The 18,104-nt window shown below is 39.7% G+C and overlaps 3 protein-coding genes across 3 annotated transcripts; all 3 read left to right on the plus strand.

Annotated features, from left to right (window-relative positions):
* The first annotated feature begins 2,226 nt into the window (after positions 1-2,226).
* On the plus strand, positions 2,227-3,243 carry LOC115819367 (trace amine-associated receptor 13c-like). The gene has a single exon (XM_030782924.1). The coding sequence runs from the start codon at positions 2,227-2,229 to the stop codon at positions 3,241-3,243; it is 1,017 nt and encodes a 338-aa protein (XP_030638784.1).
* Positions 3,244-9,630: 6,387 nt separating this feature from the next.
* LOC115819368 (trace amine-associated receptor 13c-like) lies at positions 9,631-10,626 on the plus strand. The gene has a single exon (XM_030782925.1). The coding sequence runs from the start codon at positions 9,631-9,633 to the stop codon at positions 10,624-10,626; it is 996 nt and encodes a 331-aa protein (XP_030638785.1).
* A 4,919-nt stretch (positions 10,627-15,545) lies between these two features.
* LOC115819369 (trace amine-associated receptor 13c-like) lies at positions 15,546-16,544 on the plus strand. The gene has a single exon (XM_030782926.1). It carries the CDS (start codon positions 15,546-15,548, stop codon positions 16,542-16,544), a length of 999 nt encoding a protein of 332 aa, XP_030638786.1.
* Positions 16,545-18,104: the final 1,560 nt, after the last annotated feature.

Consider the following 18,104-nt stretch of genomic DNA (forward strand, 5'->3'; position numbering starts at 1 on the left):
AACTCTGCCTCTTCTAACACCCGCAAACTCTTCTCCACCTTCTCCTCCCTCTTCTCTGCTCCTCCTCCTCCTCCCTCATCCCTATCTGCTCATGACTTTGTCTCCTTCTTCAAGAAGAAGATCAAAGGCATCTGTGACTCCTTCCCCCCCATCCCATCCCACCTCGGATCCTGCACCCTCCGCCTCCCCCACTGTCTTTTCCTCCTTCTCCCCTCTATCTGACCCTGAAGCTCTCCTACTTATCAAATCCCATCGTCCCACTACCTGTCCTCTAGACCCCATCCCCTCCCCTCTCTTTCAGGCCATCTTGGATGACATTCTGCTCCTCATCTCATCCTTGATCAACAGCTCCCTGTCTACTGGCACAGTTCCTTCTGCCCTGAAGAGGGCATGGGTCAAGCCAGTGCTTAAGAAGCCCACTCTAGACCCAACTGATGTCAGCAGCTACCGTCCAGTCTCTCTCCTACCGTTTCTCTCCAAAACCCTGGAACGTGCAGTATATAACCAACTCTCTCCATATCTCCTCCAGAACAATCTCCTGGATCAGAACCAATCTGGATTCAAAGCCGGCCACTCCACCGAGACGGCCCTCCTTGCTGTCTCGGAGGAGCTCCACTTGGTCAGAGCAAAGTCTCTCAGCTGTGTCCTCATACTCCTAGACCTCTCCACAGCATTTGACACGGTCAACCATCAGATTCTCCTCTCATCCCTTGCTGGGCTGGGCCTCACGGGTTTTGCACTTGCATGGTTCAAGTCCTATCTGTCTGACCGTTCCTACCAGGTCTCTTGGAGTGAATCGGTCCCCTCCCCCCGCCCTTTCCACACGGGCGTCCCACAAGGTTCGGTACTTGGTCCACTCCTCTTCTCTCACTACACCAGATCACTCGGTCAAGTTATCTCCGCCCATGGGCTCTCCTACCACTGCTATGCTGATGATACACAGCTGTTCTTCTCCTTCCCCCCCTCTGACTCTCAGGTTCAGCCTCGAATCACAGCCTGCTTAGCTGACATCGCCTCCTGGATGTCCGCTAACCACCTGAAACTCAACCTGGAGAAAACGGAGCTGCTGTTTTTTCCTGCAAAAAACTCCCCTACGATTGACACTGCTATCACCATCAAGGGATCTGTGGTGTTCCCCACCACAGCAGCCAAAAACCTTGGCGTAACCCTCGACAACCAGCTGACCCACTCCGGTCACATCGCGGCAGTCACTCGATCCTGCAGATTCTCCCTATACAATATCAGGAGAATCCGCCCATTTCTCACACAACAGGCGACCCAGCTCCTGGTCCAAGCGCTTGTCATCTCCCGCCTGGACTACTGCAACGCTCTACTGGCTGGTTTACCAACCTGCGCCATCAGGCCGCTCCAGCTCGTGCAGAACTGGTATTTAACCTCCCTAAGCACTCTCATGTCACTCCACTGCTTACTGCGCTCCACTGGCTTCCGGTAGCTACCCGCATCCAATTCAAGACACTGGTACTGGCCTACCAGGCCACGAGAGGCTCCGCCCCGTCATACCTTCAATCTCTGATAACTCCATATAACCCTACTAGAACCCTCCGCTCTACAACCTCTGGTCAGCTGACGGTCCCCTCACTTCGGGAACCTGGCAGCCACGCCTCCCGACCTCGCCTCTTCTCCGCCATTGCCCCGCGTTGGTGGAACGACCTCCCTCATACAGTTAGGACTGCGGAATCTCTTACCATCTTCGGCAAGAAACTGAAAACCCACTTCTTCAGAACCCACCTATCCCCCAATGCCTAAACCTCATTAAACATTAAAAAAAAAAAAAAAAAAAACCTTGTCTTGTCTCTATGTTTGTCAAAGAATTCCAGGGGCGCAATACAAAGGAGTAAATTGACGCTCAGTCTTATTGCGATGTCTGCTTATGAGGTATTAGGAATCCAACCTATGCACTGATTGTAAGTCGCTTTGGCTAAAAGCGTCTGCCAAATGCTAAATTGTAAAATTGTAAATTGTAATTTAATTAGCCTCTATCTATCCTATATCTATCTGATCTATATCCAAAAAGAACATTAGAGTGAATGATTGCTTTCATGCTATTCCTGTGTGTGTGTGTGTGTGTGTGTGTGTGTGTGTGTGTGTGTGTGTGTGAGTCTGTGTGAGTTGGGGGGGGGGCTGAGCCAAATTATATAAACGTGATCCTGGCAGCACATTTTGTCAGTGACGATTAGGTTGAGTGATGTGAGAAATTGGACAGACATGGAAGAAGCAACTGGATCCCTGAATTTTGAGAAAGCTAACCAAACCCATAACTGTTCCACATTCTGCTCAGACAATTCTATTTCCATGTCAGTTTATGTCTTATTGTATGTTGCTGCCATGGCTGCAGTTCTCCTTACAGTGTGTGGAAACCTGCTTGTCATCATCTCTGTTTGTCACTTCAAGCAGCTCCACACTCCAAGTAATATCTTGATCCTCTCTCTGGCTACATCTGATTTACTTGTAGGTATAATTTTGATGCCATTATATTTCATCTGGCTGATCGAATCATGCTGGTTTTTTGGACTGATATTCTGTCAAATATTTAATTATATCTCCTTCCATCTGACTTGTGTCTCCGTATATAATATTGCTCTAATTGCTGTAGATCGGTATATTGCACTGTGCAGTCCTTTTTTCTATTCAAAGGAAATTTCACAGAACATTGTATATGTTGTAGTTCTATTTACCTGGCTGTTTTCACTCATTTATAACTTTGCTGTTGTTTATTTCAATGGTAACTTCACACATTTTTCAGGATGTCCTGGTGACTGCCCTTATACACAAGATGAGATGTGGTCATTGGTTGATTTAGTTGTAGTGTTTATTTTTCCATGTGCTGTCATAATTATTTTGTACATGGGCATTTTTTCAATCACCAGGAGACATATTAAAGCCATTAGAGGACTCAATCATAAAAGACATACGGAGGATGGTAAAAACCTTACAGACTCCACACGATCTGAGAGAAAAGCTGCAAAAGTCCTGAGTATTATTGTGTCTGTCTTTCTAATGTGTTTGGTACCATATTATATCTGCACTTCATTGACTGATGTCATAAAAACATCATTATTTTTTTACATCAGAGACATTATCTTCATTCTTTTCTACCTAAATTCTTGCATCAACCCAATAATCTATGCCTTATTTTATCCATGGTTTCAGAAAAGTACAAAACTAATTCTGACATGTAAAACACTTAACTATAACTCCTCGCTTTTTAATGTGGTCGGATAAAACTGTGTGTGACATCTTAGGGGAAATATTATTTTTAGTTTTCATTTGAAAGCAATTAGGGAGTGTGGTGACTCATAGTATGTTTATGTCATCACTAAACAATGTTTTTATTCCAGTTGTGTTTAGTATAAACTGAGATAAAATTATGAAAATAGCTGTTTGGATTGGTACACACATTTTATGGTCCACATGTTTAAACATGCATAGCATTCTTGGCTGATGGAGCATTAGTGGCGCATGTAGCTGATTTAACATACAACAGTTATTTGAAACAAATTCAGTATTCTACATGTGAAGAAATAAACCTGAATGAATTAGGGAAAAAAGACTTTAAACGGCTTAATATGTACATTTTCAGCACTGAAAGCCTCTTGCAGTGTATATCACTTTTGCTGATTGAAATCTACATTTCACTGCTGCTTCCAGCCTAGCAAGGTACACTGCTGCTAACTTTATAAATTAAATGAGATAATATTTGTTGATGTGTTACTTTTGACAAAATGATAAATGTGTACAGTGAGATTGGTTTGAAATCAAACTCGTATTTCTGATACAGTAATTGTGCCCTTAGACACCAAAAAGGAAATCATGTCATCATCTTGCAAGTTATCCATTATCAAGTAGCAAATAGGAGGTGATTAATTCAATCAACAAGATTTGAAATACACAAAAATGGCACAGTAACAATAATTTTGAGGCTGGTGCTCAAGGTGCTGGGTTGGAGGAGTCATGTGTTGTTGTTCTGGTGATGGGTCAGCTCTAGTGGTTGATCATCAGTTCTGGTTGAAGGCAGACAGCACTGTAGGTCTCAGTGGGTCCAACTGGGTGTCAAACCCTGAGCTCCTGAGTGGCTGAGAAGAATCCATCCACTGGACTACCTGCCTGGCAGATCCTAGCATGGAACACAGCTCAGCTCAAGTCTGTGGAAAAGCAAGAATACTTATTAGATTCCTTGCTCGACTCACCTTACCTCTCACCAGGCTTTCTCCTTCAACTGAACTATGGGTCTTGCTATTACTACACGTGCTGTTGGTTTCTTTGACCCTAGGCTTCTGTGTTTGTTGTTGCCTTGGCTGAGTATAATGCTTAAGTTGGGCCCATCGGCTTAGGGTTGGTACAGCGCAGCTCTGCTACTTCTTTTTACACAATTTATTCATTCAACAAAACAGAAAAGTGTTTTCCTGTATTGTACCTCTTTTCTTTTCCTTTGATTATCCAGCTCAGCAGGACCATTTTTAATCACCACTTCTCTGTTCTCATTTTGTTCTTTCTTCTCTTTTTCACCTCTTCTTTAGTATGTTCCTTAGTATGGTAGTAGGGTGGCATTTGCTCCAATGCTCACTTGTAGTTTAATATGACCATCCAAGCATGGCTGTTCCCATAGTCCCCCCATCCCTTTGCATCATTCTACAAGCTGTATTGGTGATTCAGTCTGAGAGGAGAAAGGCATCTTAAAGAGGGGGGGGGGTGGCCAGGATTGGCTCTGCAGACAGTATCAGTTGCATCTGACAGAAGGTCATCTAGGCAGCACCTGACCCCTCCTTGTCAGATCTGATAAAGGAGCCACTCCAGAACAGAAGTGAACAACAAATTGGCAGTAATATCGTGCAAGACCGAGAAGTGCCCAGCTTCCTCTTTCGGAGGTGCCTTGGGCTTCAGCAGTCCCTGGACATCCTGGCAACTCAGGTACTGCACTGTAAAAATTTCATGTTGGTTACACTTAGAAACCTACGTTCACCTGCTGCCTTGAAAACATGAGTAAAGTCAACAAGAAAAATACCATTGTTTCAATTCAAAAACTAAAGCTGAAAATGTTAATTTAACTACCGAGCATTTGTTATCTTACTGTTGTTTGTAAAGTTTTCAAAGTTCACTTAGCTTTTGGTAACTTGTTGTTTCAACACTTCATACTGTGAGTTAAAATATTTTTTTATTTTTTCTTATCCGTGAAAGAAAACCGTCTTCATCTTGTCAAAGAAACATCCATTTTTGCGCTACTCTAACTCACAGTTTCAAAATCAAATAACTTAAATATTTTGATAGCAGTTAACTTTTAAGGCTTTGAGTTTGATAAGGAAGTTATGTTTCTGAGAAATTGTCTGTTCACAAGTACTATGTAAGTAGACTCACAATTTATTCCAGAACCCTTAACTCCATACAGTGGTCAAATTGGCAGTGCAAGCTTGGTATGACATCAATGTCAATTTACTGTGTTTAACATGAAGTGCTAGGCTTACCCATAATGGTTACTGCACACACTCTGACATTCAGACATACACACCATTAATAAGTTCAAAGCTCTCTCTAAACACTCACAGCCTAGGCTGGAACATTTTTACACTTTAGGAGAAAACTATGCTAAAGAACACTAAAACAGTCATTACCCATAATTCCCCAAACCTGGAACTGCTTAACATAACATGAACTCACCGCTACAGTACATTTATTTGAGCATTGCACGTGAACTTAAAACATTTCTGTGTGTTTACCAAACGCTCTCATACTCTATCTGTATATATGTATGTATGTATGTATGTATGTATAGATGCAGTAGGTGATTTGTTATTTTTTAACGGGGGGGACAGCCCAATTGTCACTGACACTGCTCTATAGAGTATATAGGCGGATGCCAGGTTTACAAGGGGGGATGCATTAGGTCATTTTGCTAACAAGGGTGATGGCATCCCCCCTCTTCCCCCTACAAATTACATACTTTATGTATATGTGTTTCATGTAGATTCCTTAAGAACAAAATGATCATATTATCAACAAAATGGTTTCATCTCCTAATAACAATTCATTCACTTGTCGATGTAGTCCACTGTTGTTTACCACAAGGTTTATTTTTGTTGGCACTGGAGTGCTATCTATACGGCTGATCGTCAGTAGATAACTTGATTATTTCTATGCTTCAACCTTGTATGGTTTAAAAAAATAAGTTTTTCTCATTCTGAAAAACCACACATTTTTTCTCAAGCACCCAACCCCCATTCCGCTGTTTTACTGGCTTTTTTTTTAAACAGATTACTTAAAAACACAAGTTCAATGAACACATATAGCTCTGACAAAATTCTCAGAGTCAACACAATGAATTACTGCGAATTTAATTTCTGAAAACTCATACAGCTGAGTTCAATATCCAAATGTTGTCATAGCGCTTTGACTTAAAGAGAAGAAATAAGTGGGTATAACTAAATGGGGCTGTAATTTTTTACAATGTGAGCTTCAGTCTGCCTCAGACAACACTTTTGGGAGGTTCTTAGCCATAAGCTCTGTTTGCCTGTTGCACCTTCCTCAGCTAGTAATGGCGCTCCAACCAATCCTTCAAGCCCAGAAATGTCATCAAAAATGTCATCAAATCAAATCCATTTTGGTAATGCAAAAAAGGAGTCTTTAAAAAGAAAAAGAAATAAAGAAAACTGTCAGAAACTGTGACAAATTTGTTGGTCACTCAGAGAAAGGGTAAAAGCAAGTTGCAAATAAGGCATAGAAATGATCTCTGCTCTACACTGATAATTTTCACATCTTCCAGAGAATTGATGATGATGGAGGTCACAAGGAAAAAATATAAATTTTACATCATTGTTTATCTGATCTAAGTTAATGCAATGACCTTACCTCCTCCCACTCCGGCTTCAACCATTCAGCACTCAGCATCACCGGTCTACTGATCATCAGTCTGATCAACAATCATCTCTCTCACCTGTCAACACCTTGTTTAGCGCTGACTCATTCACACAGTTTGTGAGAATTTGATTATCCAGCTCAGCAGGACCATTTTTAATCACCACTTCTCTGTTCTTATCTTGTTCCTTTTTCTCTTTTCCACCTCTTCTTTAGACAGGTTTTGGCAGTAGGGTGGCATTTGTTCTAATGCTCACTAATGGTTTAACACAGAAAATCCAAGTGTAGCCATTCCCATCGTCACAGTCACCCCCACCACTTAGCATCAATCTACAAGCCATACTGGTGTTTTGCCAGGGACCGCTTCCACTTGATGAACATGCTCTTTTCCCTCTCTTACAAGAGGACAGCTCGCAGTCTGAGCTTGGTTGCATCCATCTGAGAGGAAAGAGACATCTTAAAGTTGGGGGGTATAGGACTGGCTCTGGAGACAGTGTAAGTTGCATCTGACAGAAGGTCATCTAGGCAGCACCTGACACCGCCTTGTCAGATCTGATAAAGGACGTTTTGATGATAAAAACAGTAAATAGGCACATAGGTGGTTTTTAGTAGTAGTCTTCTTTAGTGGAGTTCAATGATAATACAGCTTAAACAGGAGCAGAGAGGAGAGAAGAGGAGACTCTCCTGTACACTGTGCACACGATGTTACCCAGACTGAGTCATGATGTTACTGACTGAAGAAAACAATTTTTGTGCAAGGATATACCCATGCTCCACAAGACCCTGCAAATGCCCAGCTACCTCTTTGGGAGGCGTCTTGGCTGCAAGAAAGGCGTTTGTCAATAACTACTGTTTAATGAATGGAAAATGTCAGCACATTGGGGTTAAGTATCATTTTAACAGTCTCAATGCGAGGAGTACAAGGGTCTCAGTTGTATAACAATAGGGTAGGTTTTTCTAAGTTTTTTTGGAGACCTGATAGAATATTATCTCTACTTCAGTCTGGGGGCAGAAAGGCGGTTCCAGGATCCTATCTCCTTCCCAAGGTCCTCAGATGTGTTAATTCACTATACATACAAATTTCCATTTGGCCGGTAACTTCTTTGTTCTGGATGGATATTTAAAGGAAGGAGTCAAAGTTGTGTATTGAGCTTTTTCTGTATACAGAACTTCCACACATATCCTTGTGTGTAGACACTCTTGCCAGGTATGATAAATCTTTGACTTTTGGTTTTGCCTTGTATTATTGTTACTTGCATTAAATCTTTATGCTTTTATTTCTAATTTGGTCTAGTGTTTTGTGGTTTGAATATTTCATTGGATTTATACAGCAATTTGTTTATTCTTGGCATTATAATAAATTGTTAATTGTGAATCTGTAGTATTGCCTCTTTTGAAGTTACTAATTTCATTCTTTACAAGGAGTCTGAGTATCAGGCAACAGGTAAACAGGATTAATCCTAGATCACGGCAGTTGGGTGATGGTCTAAAACACACAAGCTACTGACCGTGCTAGACTAATCACCTGGTTAGTTATGCTGAAAAGGCTATTCCCTTAGTCACTGAACTGAGTGGTCGTCCCTCAGTCCATGAACAAAAGTAATATAGTTTTACTGAACTGGTTATTCCCTCAGTCCCTAGACTAAACCAAGCGGTTGTCCGTCAGTCCCTGAACTAAACTAGTATATTTATACTAAGGTTATTCCCTTAGTCCTTGACCTAAACTGAGTGCTCGTACTCCAATCACTCCATTAATATAGTTATACTGGGCAAGTTATTCCCTTGGTCTTTAAACTAAACTGAGCATGTTATTCCCTCAGTCCCTAAACAAAACCTTAACCCTAACCCTAGTTATACTGAACAGGTTATTCCCTCAGTCTCTAAACTGCACCTTACTTACCAAGGTTAAATTCTGCAACATTATTAGATTATTAAATTAGACATTAAATTGCTCACACTGTTCAAGCAGGGATCGAGGCAACCACAGCAGAGTATCACATATGTGCACTTGGTTGTATGTACCCTTACTGTTATATACACTTTATTTCAGACTAAAGACATGATCCTGCTATCTAACCTCAAAATACAAACGTTACACTGAGTCTGGATGCACTTTACTGGCTTACTTGCATGGATAAAAAACACAAATATACTTTAATACTTGCTCTTCCACCAAGAGTATCTTGTCCTCAAGGCAACAATATCACATGGAAACTGCATGTGCAAAGAAAGGACCAATGTACCTCCATTTAATGAGCATCATTTGATACAGGTTTGTCATCTCACAAAAAAAAAGAAGACGTAAAAGCTCAGCAGCCTGGTTGATGGATCAAAGAATAAATAAATAAAGTGTAGCATGAGGATAGAACAGCTGTCAGTACAACAACTTGTCAATAGACTGTGATTTCTGTTGGCTCCCTTGTCAACAAGGTTAAGCACTATCTGGATGTGTATGAGTTCTAAACATGTAAAAGCATATTGCAGGACTGCTACAGCTGTGCTTTTTTTGCAGTTTCTCTGTTCATCAGTAGTGTCAGCATTGCTTACAGTGTTTCAGGATATTCTTACGTCTGTTTTCATGTCACCCAAAAATAGGGGAGGGGCAAAACATGACAAATCATATAAACTTCAATCTGACAGCATGTTTACCAGCAGTGTGTTTGGCCCTTTGGATTGCTATGTTGTGTCTAGTTGTAGACATTACAAGATTAAGCTATGAAAAATCTGAAGAACTGGACATATGCGCAAAATATAACTGCGTTCATGAATCTTCAGAATGTTAACCAAACGGAGAGTTGTTTCACATTATGCTCTGACAAATCAGTTTCTACTGCAGTGCATGTTTTATTGTATATTTCTGCAGTAGCTGTGGTTCTGCTTACAGTGTTTGGAAATCTACTTGTCGTCATCTCTGTGTGTCACTTCAGGAAGCTTAAGACACCAAATAATATCCTCATCCTCTCTCTGGCTGTGTCTGATCTTCTTGTGGGACTAATTTTGATGCCATTACATTTTATTTGGAAGATTGAATCATGCTGGTTTTTTGGATTCATATTCTGTCATATATACAATTTTTTCTCTTTCCATCTAACTAGTGTATCTGCGCATAATGTTGCTCTAATCGCTATAGATCGTTATTTTGCATTAAGTCACCCTTTACGTTATTCAAAAGAAGTTTCAAAAAGTGTTATGTACATTGTAGTTTTGTTTAACTGGGTGTTTTCACTCTTCTACAACTTTGCCTTACTGTACTCCAATGGAAACTTCACAGATTTAACAATGTGTCCTGGAGAATGCTTTCTTGTCCAAGATGAGGTATGGTCCCTTGTTGATGTACTGATTGTGTTTGTTTTTCCATGTGCAGTGATAATTATCTTATACGTGGGCATTTTTTTCATTGCTAGAAAACACATTAACAGCATTAGAAAACTCGACATTCAGAGAAACGGAGTGGATGGTAAGCATGCTAAAGATTCTGTGACATCTGAGAGAAAAGCTGCTAAAGTACTTGGAATATTAGTGTGTGTCTTCCTGGCATGCTTAATACCATATTATGTCTGCATTTTTGTTGGCAATACTATAGGAGGTGAATTCTTTTATAATGTTATAAATAATGTCTTGATTTTCTTTTATCTCAATTCATGCATCAACCCAATAATCTATGCTTTGTTTTACCCATGTTTTCAGAAAAGTATCAAACTCATTTTGACATGTCAAATATTTAACATGAACTCCTCTCTCATTAATGTGCTTGGATAAGTAATTATAAAAACTACAATAACTGGCAAGAATTGGTTTTGGTTTAATACGCTCAGCGAAAATATTCTTCACCATCTATGTGTGACATTGAATGGGATGTGTTGACAGCATTGGGTTCTGTTTGTGTTCTACGCCTACACATACAAGTTCTTTTTCCATTTAAGGATGCTTCATAAAACTCTAACTGATATAACAACCAAAGCATGTTAACTCTTTGCTGTTCTTCCAACCACAGACGGTGGCCACCCAGTACAATGAACCAGGTCTACACCTTCACAATCAGGGAATGGGTTGCAATGTAATTTTGCTTCAAATCATTAAAGCTGTATTTTCTGATGACAATGTTATATTGTGCGCATGCTCTTGGGTAAAAAACCATAACAAATGTTGTTTAGGGATAAATGGTGGTGCAGTGAATAAAGTGACTTCTCACAGTGCTAGTGCACTCATATTGTGCACAGATGTAAGTTTGGAAGTATCTTTGTGTTTCTAAATTGGTGGACTTCAAAACATCTTCACATTTATTTCTGGAATACTGCTAAGGATGGAGAGGACACAGAGAATGTTAGACCACATGACAAGCAGGGAGGGATTTACCAGGCCTTTGACATGGTGTCATTGCAAGTGTTTTGCCTTGGCACTTTGACTCATTTTTTGATATTTGTAATATGGCAACGCACAAGTTTGGAAATGGGAAATGAGTTTGGAGAACAACTGTTTGAATATTGACCAGTGGTGCCAACATAGTGTGTAGGAGCCTAGATGCAGTTTATTGATAAAATATAAAATATATATAAATTATATATATTATATATATTTGACTAATTAGCATGTAATAATTCACACGTAAAACAACAGTAATTTACACGATTAATTGATTTAGAGGGAATATTTACAGTATTTACGGACTGATTTATTTACAGTTCATATTTACAGTAACACAACAAGTTAATTGTTTGATTCCTTGCTTTTAAAAGGTGTGTGAATAATTTAAAATGCATAAGATCTCATTTATATTACATTTGAAATATTTGGAAATGGGTGACTGATTGTTGCTTCCTAGTAACTGCATGCACTTTTAATTGCCTTTTGATACTCATGTGAGAGAGGAGTTGGGGTAGGAGTCGAGGGGAGTCAAGCAAGGAGAAAGTGGAGCCACACAGTATTTTGACCTCTCATTCTCTCTTTCTCATTAACTATTCTCACTTGAATTTTGTTCAGTAATTTTGTAACTTTGGAGCAATCGTTCTATACCATTTTTTTTTTTGTCGAAGTCAACAGTTCAACTTTACCGAGTGATCCTGTGGATATTTTTCTTGATATGAATTCGGACAAGGGGCGTCAAGCTAAGGCTTCATTCATTAGAATCCTACACAGTGTGTGAGCAGAGCAAACAACAATGCATTTAACGATGATCTATCGGTAAACAGCCAGTCTATGAGGGTTTATGTAAAACACATATTAAATTACTTCAGATGTTCCCCATGTCCAATATGATACCACTAGGTAATATCACTGATTTCACTGCTTTCATTACTTTCTTCAAAAATGACAAATACATAAAATGTAACACAACCTAGGCAGCAACAGCAAAACTGTGGGGTGAATGTTACTGTAATGCTTATTTAAAGTAGTACTGAGCAGTTCACATTTACTCTTATTCTGAAACTCAATATTTGAGCAGACTTACACTGAGGTGTTTTACAGGTGATGAGAATTAGGTGTGCCAGGGTGTGTGATGGGTGCTCTCTGGTGTGGGAGAGACTCCCCGGTCAGGGCCAGATGTGACCGAGTCCCTTCTCCACACTCAGTGTTCTACTTCTTCTTTTTTTTAAAATAAAGTCTAAGTTTCAAAAAGCAGTCAAAGTCTTCAGGAGTCCGATGCAGTGTAAGTTTATTGCATTCAGCAGTGAACAAAATACAACAAACTGAGTCAGGTCCCAGGGAGTGACTGGATACAGAAAATCATGCACTTATATCTAAAATTTTACCTGCATGCTAAACCTATGTAACCAATAAACGCATAACACAGTTGTATGGTAACACCCCTTACATCATTGGTGTTTTGCATGGTCCAACCCATTCGCTTCCAGAAATTTCCCCAGATTTTCCCAGAATTCATTATTCCATACACCATTATTTCCGGATTGTCCTTGTTTGGTTAAATAAAAAAATAATATTCAACCGTGTCCTCATTTTACCTCAGACACCCAACCATGTCCCCAATTTCACCTCAGACACTTTACCCTTAATGCAGGTGTTAACTATCGAGCGTTGGGCTTAATGCAGGTGTTAACTATCAAATGTTGGGCGAGTCCATGCAAAACAGATGCTGATGCAGCTGCATCCCGACCATTGCTTATGCTTCCTTATCACTATCCTAGATTTTACCCTTTTTATGTTGCCTTCATGTTTTGCTGTCCTTGCATTTTCCCTTTTTGGTATGCTGAGGCCTTCTTCCGTTGGTTTCAACTTACAGAGGCCTTCTTCCATTTTAGAGGCCTTTTTACATTTCTCCAACACTGGTCTATGCAAGAAAATAATTGACTTGACTATAGCTGTGTTTGTGTCACGGTCCAGCCCTGCTCTTCCAGGTCCTAGCCCATGTTTTCCTTGTGTCCTATCTTGCATGTCTTGCCTGTCTGTTCCAGGTTGCGCCGGTCCATGTTTTACCCTGTTCCCTGCCTGGTTCCCGCTCACCTGCTGCTACTCACCTCAGCCACTGCATTTAAGCCACGTCTGTATGTCCACTCTCTTGCCAGATTATCTTGCCATATTCATGATTATTGTGTTGTTTGCCTCACTTATTTTGCTTCTGACCTAGCCTGTTCCTGGATTTGCGATTTTTGCCTTGTGTTTTTGTTACCTCTGCTTGGATCTGGTGCCTCTGTATTGTGCTTTTTGACCTCAGTCTGTTTTTTGGATTGTGTTTTTGCCCAGTGTTTTTTGGAACCTCTGTCTGGTTTTTCTGACGCTCTGTGCCCGATTTTCTCTGCCTGATTTTGACTTCTGCTTTTGCCTGTGTCCACCGGTACTGCCATTGTGAATTTGCCTTTTGTTTTTTTGGAAAAAAGGATTTCCTTAAACATCTATTAAGTTACAGTCTGTCCATTGGGTCTGCTTTTGGGTCCTCACTCTACCAGGCCTCACCGGCCCTAACAGTTTTATCCCTGACACATTGAATGTACTCAGGCTATTTCTGTATATCTGGAGTCCTTAGACTATTTGAGACAGGGGTGCACAAGTCCAATGCTAGAGATCTACCCTTTTGTATAATTCAGCTGCAACCCGGATCTAACAAACCCACTTAGATACTCTTCTGAGTGTTCTTTTTCCATTCAATGCTTTCCTGGCATAGAAGTGAACTTTGAAACACCTCTGTCAAGTTAGCTACGCTATGTTGGTGCTTGTGTCACAAATTGAGAGGGGGTGTACAACTAAGATACAGTATAGTCACACTTACCCCCACATTTAGCTTACCATGTATCTCTGAGACAACAGCCAGAGCAAGATCCGGATACAGAGAATAAAAAGGGTGCTTTTATTACAAGAGAAAAAAATAAAATATGCAGATAAAATTTATAAAAGACAAAATACTACAAGTAAAACAATGGGTTAAAATGGCTGATGTCTCAGGGTACTGCCTCATGGACATCAAACCACACAAAACGAACTTCAGACTGAACACTTTGCCAATCAAACCAAATAGTAAAAAAAAAGAAAAGAAAAGAGAGAAACGTTGACAACAGCTAACTAAATTAAAGCCCGTTTATGATCAGGAGCAAAGATCATAAATAAAGAAAACCCAACCCACAACGCTGTGAACACATTAATAAATACTTTTACACAACTGACTGCACGACACACAATACGCACTGCAAACTAGAGTTTTTTTTTACCTGCCGGACGAGCAGCGCTGAATCTTAAAGGACAGCCTAGTAAAACTATAAAACAAACATCACAGCTAGTAAAACTGGGAGACATAAAATAGGCAAAAAGAAAAAAAAACACTTTCATTACCACTTACTGCAATATACAAATGTCTTTTATTAAAGACTTACAGTCTTTAATGGCAGTCGGTGTGGGCTCCCTCCGTGAACGGAGCTCTTTTTTGGGTGAGCGGGCCAGCGACTGGCTGTGTTCCGTCTCAGTAGCGCATTCTTCCCAATTTGCGGGTTACTTCAGCTTCGACAGCAAGGCTACAAGAACAAGCAAAGTGCGTGTAAGTACTGAGTAATGTCAGTTTAAACTCACTCACGCCAACAGTGTAGGGAGTTCATACGTTCCTTTGGAAACGGAATCGCAAGCATCGGGCAAAGCTGTTAGTCTCTGTTCGGTGCGCAGTCGGAGGGAGAAGAGGACGCCATCTTGGACCATCACCCATTTTATAGCCTGCACCTGCCCGTCGCTAAAGTTACCAGTTGCTTTAGCTGGGCTGGCATGGGAGTAGAGCGAGAGAGAGAGAACGAGAGAGAGAGAGCAACCAAAGGGACATAAAGAGAAGACCCAACAGCGTTCAAACATTGCAATAAAACATTCAATTTATACATCCCCCTTCAGTCCAAGAACTGTTTGTTTTTGACACTTGCTTAGTGAGCTCTCAGCTCATTTGTCAGCTTGGTCCCTGGGGGAATTTAACATGAGGCATACAGTCCTCATGCATTGGACTTTTCCTCTGTACATCAGTACTGTCAACACTGATTATAGTGTTTCAGGATATTCTTACGTCTGTTTTCATGTCACCCGAATAGGGGAGGAGCAAAACATGACAAATCATATAAACTTCAATCTGACAGCATGTTTACCAGCAGTGTGTTTGGCCCTTTGGATTGCTATGTCATGTCTAGTTGTAGACATTACAAGGTTAGGTTATGAAAAATCTGAAGAACTGGACATATGCGCAAAATATAACTGCATTCATGAATCTTGAGAATGTTAACCAAACAGAGAATTGTTTTTCAATATGCTCTGAGAAAACTACAGTTTCTACTACAGTGCATGTTTTATTGTATATTTCTGCAGTAGCTGTGGTTCTGCTTACAGTGCTTGGAAATCTACTTGTAATCATCTCTGTGTGTCACTTCAAGAGGCTTCACACACCAAATAATATCCTCATCCTCTCTCTGGCTGTGTCTGATCTTCTTGTGGGACTAATTTCAATGCCATTACACTTTATTTGGAAGATTGAATCATGCTGGTTTTTTGGATTCATATTCTGTCATATATACAATTTTTTCTCTTTCCATGTAACCAGTGTATCTGCGCATAATGTTGCTCTAATCGCTATAGATCGTTATTTTGCATTAAGTCACCCTTTACGTTATTCAAAAGAAGTTTCAAAAAGTGTTATGTACATTGTAGTTTTGTTTAACTGGGTGTTTTCACTCTTCTACAACTTTGCCTTACTGTACTCCAATGGAAACTTCACAGATTTAACAATGTGTCCTGGAGAATGCTTTCTTGTCCAAGATGAGGTATGGTCCCTCGTTGATGTACTGATTGTGTTTGTTTTTCCATGTGCAGTGATAATTATCTTATACGTGGGCATTTTTTTCATTGCTAGAAAACACATTAACAGCATTAGAAAACTCGACATTCAGAGAAATGGAGTGGATGGTAAGCATGCTAAAGATTCTGTGACATCTGAGAGAAAAGCTGCTAAAGTACTTGGAATATTAGTGTGTGTCTTTCTGGCATGCTTAATACCATATTATGTCTGCATTTTTGTTAGCAATACTATAGGAGGTGAATTCTTTTATAATGTTATAAATAATGTCTTGATTTTCTTTTATCTCAATTCATGCATCAACCCAATAATCTATGCTTTGTTTTACCCATGTTTTCAGAAAAGTATCAAACTCATTTTGACATGTCAAATATTTAACATGAACTCCTCTCTCATTAATGTGCTTGGATAAGTAATTATAAAAACTACAATAACTGGCAAGAATTGGTTTTGGTTTAATACGCTCAGCGAAAATATTCTTCACCATCTATGTGTGACATTGAATGGGATGTGTTGACAGCATTGGATTCTGTTTGTGTTCTACGCCTACACATGTAAGTTATTTGCTGACTAAACTGTCAAAGGCACAACTGGTTTAATCTATGAAGTGAAAAAAGTTAGATTGAGGGGATGAAGGATGTAAACACTGAAGTAATACAGGTTTGAAATAAATATTGAAATTGAGGTCACTCAGCGCTTTTTTTTTTTTCTTTTTCCCCTAAATGTATATTTTGCAGTGTCTTATGAGCTGCATGCCAAAAAGTATATTTAGTTGCCCTTGTAAGCTAGTTATTTATTGTTCTAAATGTTAAAGTAGCATATGAATTTAATAGGCAATGGAGCACACTGGAAAAAAAGGTCTGTTGTAGATAATACACGTTGAGTATCCATAATCCAAAAATCATAAATCTGAAATGCTCCAAAATCTGAAACTTTTTGAGCACCGACATGACACCCCAAGTGGAAAATTCTACACCTGACCTCACTTGCTCATGTGGGGCTCTGACGCTCTGTTGGCGCCAGTTTGTTACCAACCATCATCAACGCCAGACCTAAGTGCATTACTCCTCAGTCGTATAAAAGTATATCACATATAATTATGTACGGTACATAAGTCAATAATGATAATAAACAACTATGTTACTAGTTTATGTACTATACTGTACTTTTTTATCATTATTTTAGAGTGAACTCTTTCTACTTATAAAAAAAGTTTACCGTAAAACAGTACACTGTGTTACGCCGGCAGAAGCTTCATACATCTCATGTTTACTGTGTCTCTGTGCAGTTTTGTAGTCTAGGAGAAATAGGCTATACCATATAGCCTAGGTGTATAGTAGGCTATACCATCTAGGTTTGTGTAAGTGCACTCTATGATGTTTGCACAATGACAAAATCGCTAAACAACGCATTTTTCGGCATGTCGTTAAGTGATGCATGACTGTATTCCAAAATTTGAAAAAAATCCAAAATCAGAAACACTTCTGGTCCCAGGCATTTCGGATAAGGGATACTCAACCTGTATTAGATGTTGAGAGGTAGTCTATTTTATAATATAAAAACATCAGCAGTTAGTTTGCTAAAAGCATTGTGGTGCTTAAACAATTTATAACCCAATCTTAAAGTTGTTTTTTTTTTTTTCCATTTAAGGGCACTGTTGGAGAAATATTACTCTCCTTTAAGATAAACATTGTAGCAACCATGATAAACAATGTAACAATAATGTATTCATTATTATAGGGGTGAATCAATGAAATCATTTATATTAACAGTTATAACTATAAAATCCTTTGTATTGTAAGAAACGTCAAGTTCTCTTTGTTCAAAAAGAAGAGACCTGTGTGGCTCTTTAGGGGACTGCATGTGAGATAAGGATGGCGCCTCTGCCAGAGTGTTGTGGTCAGTCATAATATATGGGGAAACGACGGCGCCTCTGCCAGAGTGTTGTGGTCAGTAATAATATATGGAGTGA

Source organism: Chanos chanos, chromosome 8 (genome assembly GCF_902362185.1).
Source record: "Chanos chanos chromosome 8, fChaCha1.1, whole genome shotgun sequence".
NCBI classification, from domain to species: domain Eukaryota; kingdom Metazoa; phylum Chordata; class Actinopteri; order Gonorynchiformes; family Chanidae; genus Chanos; species Chanos chanos.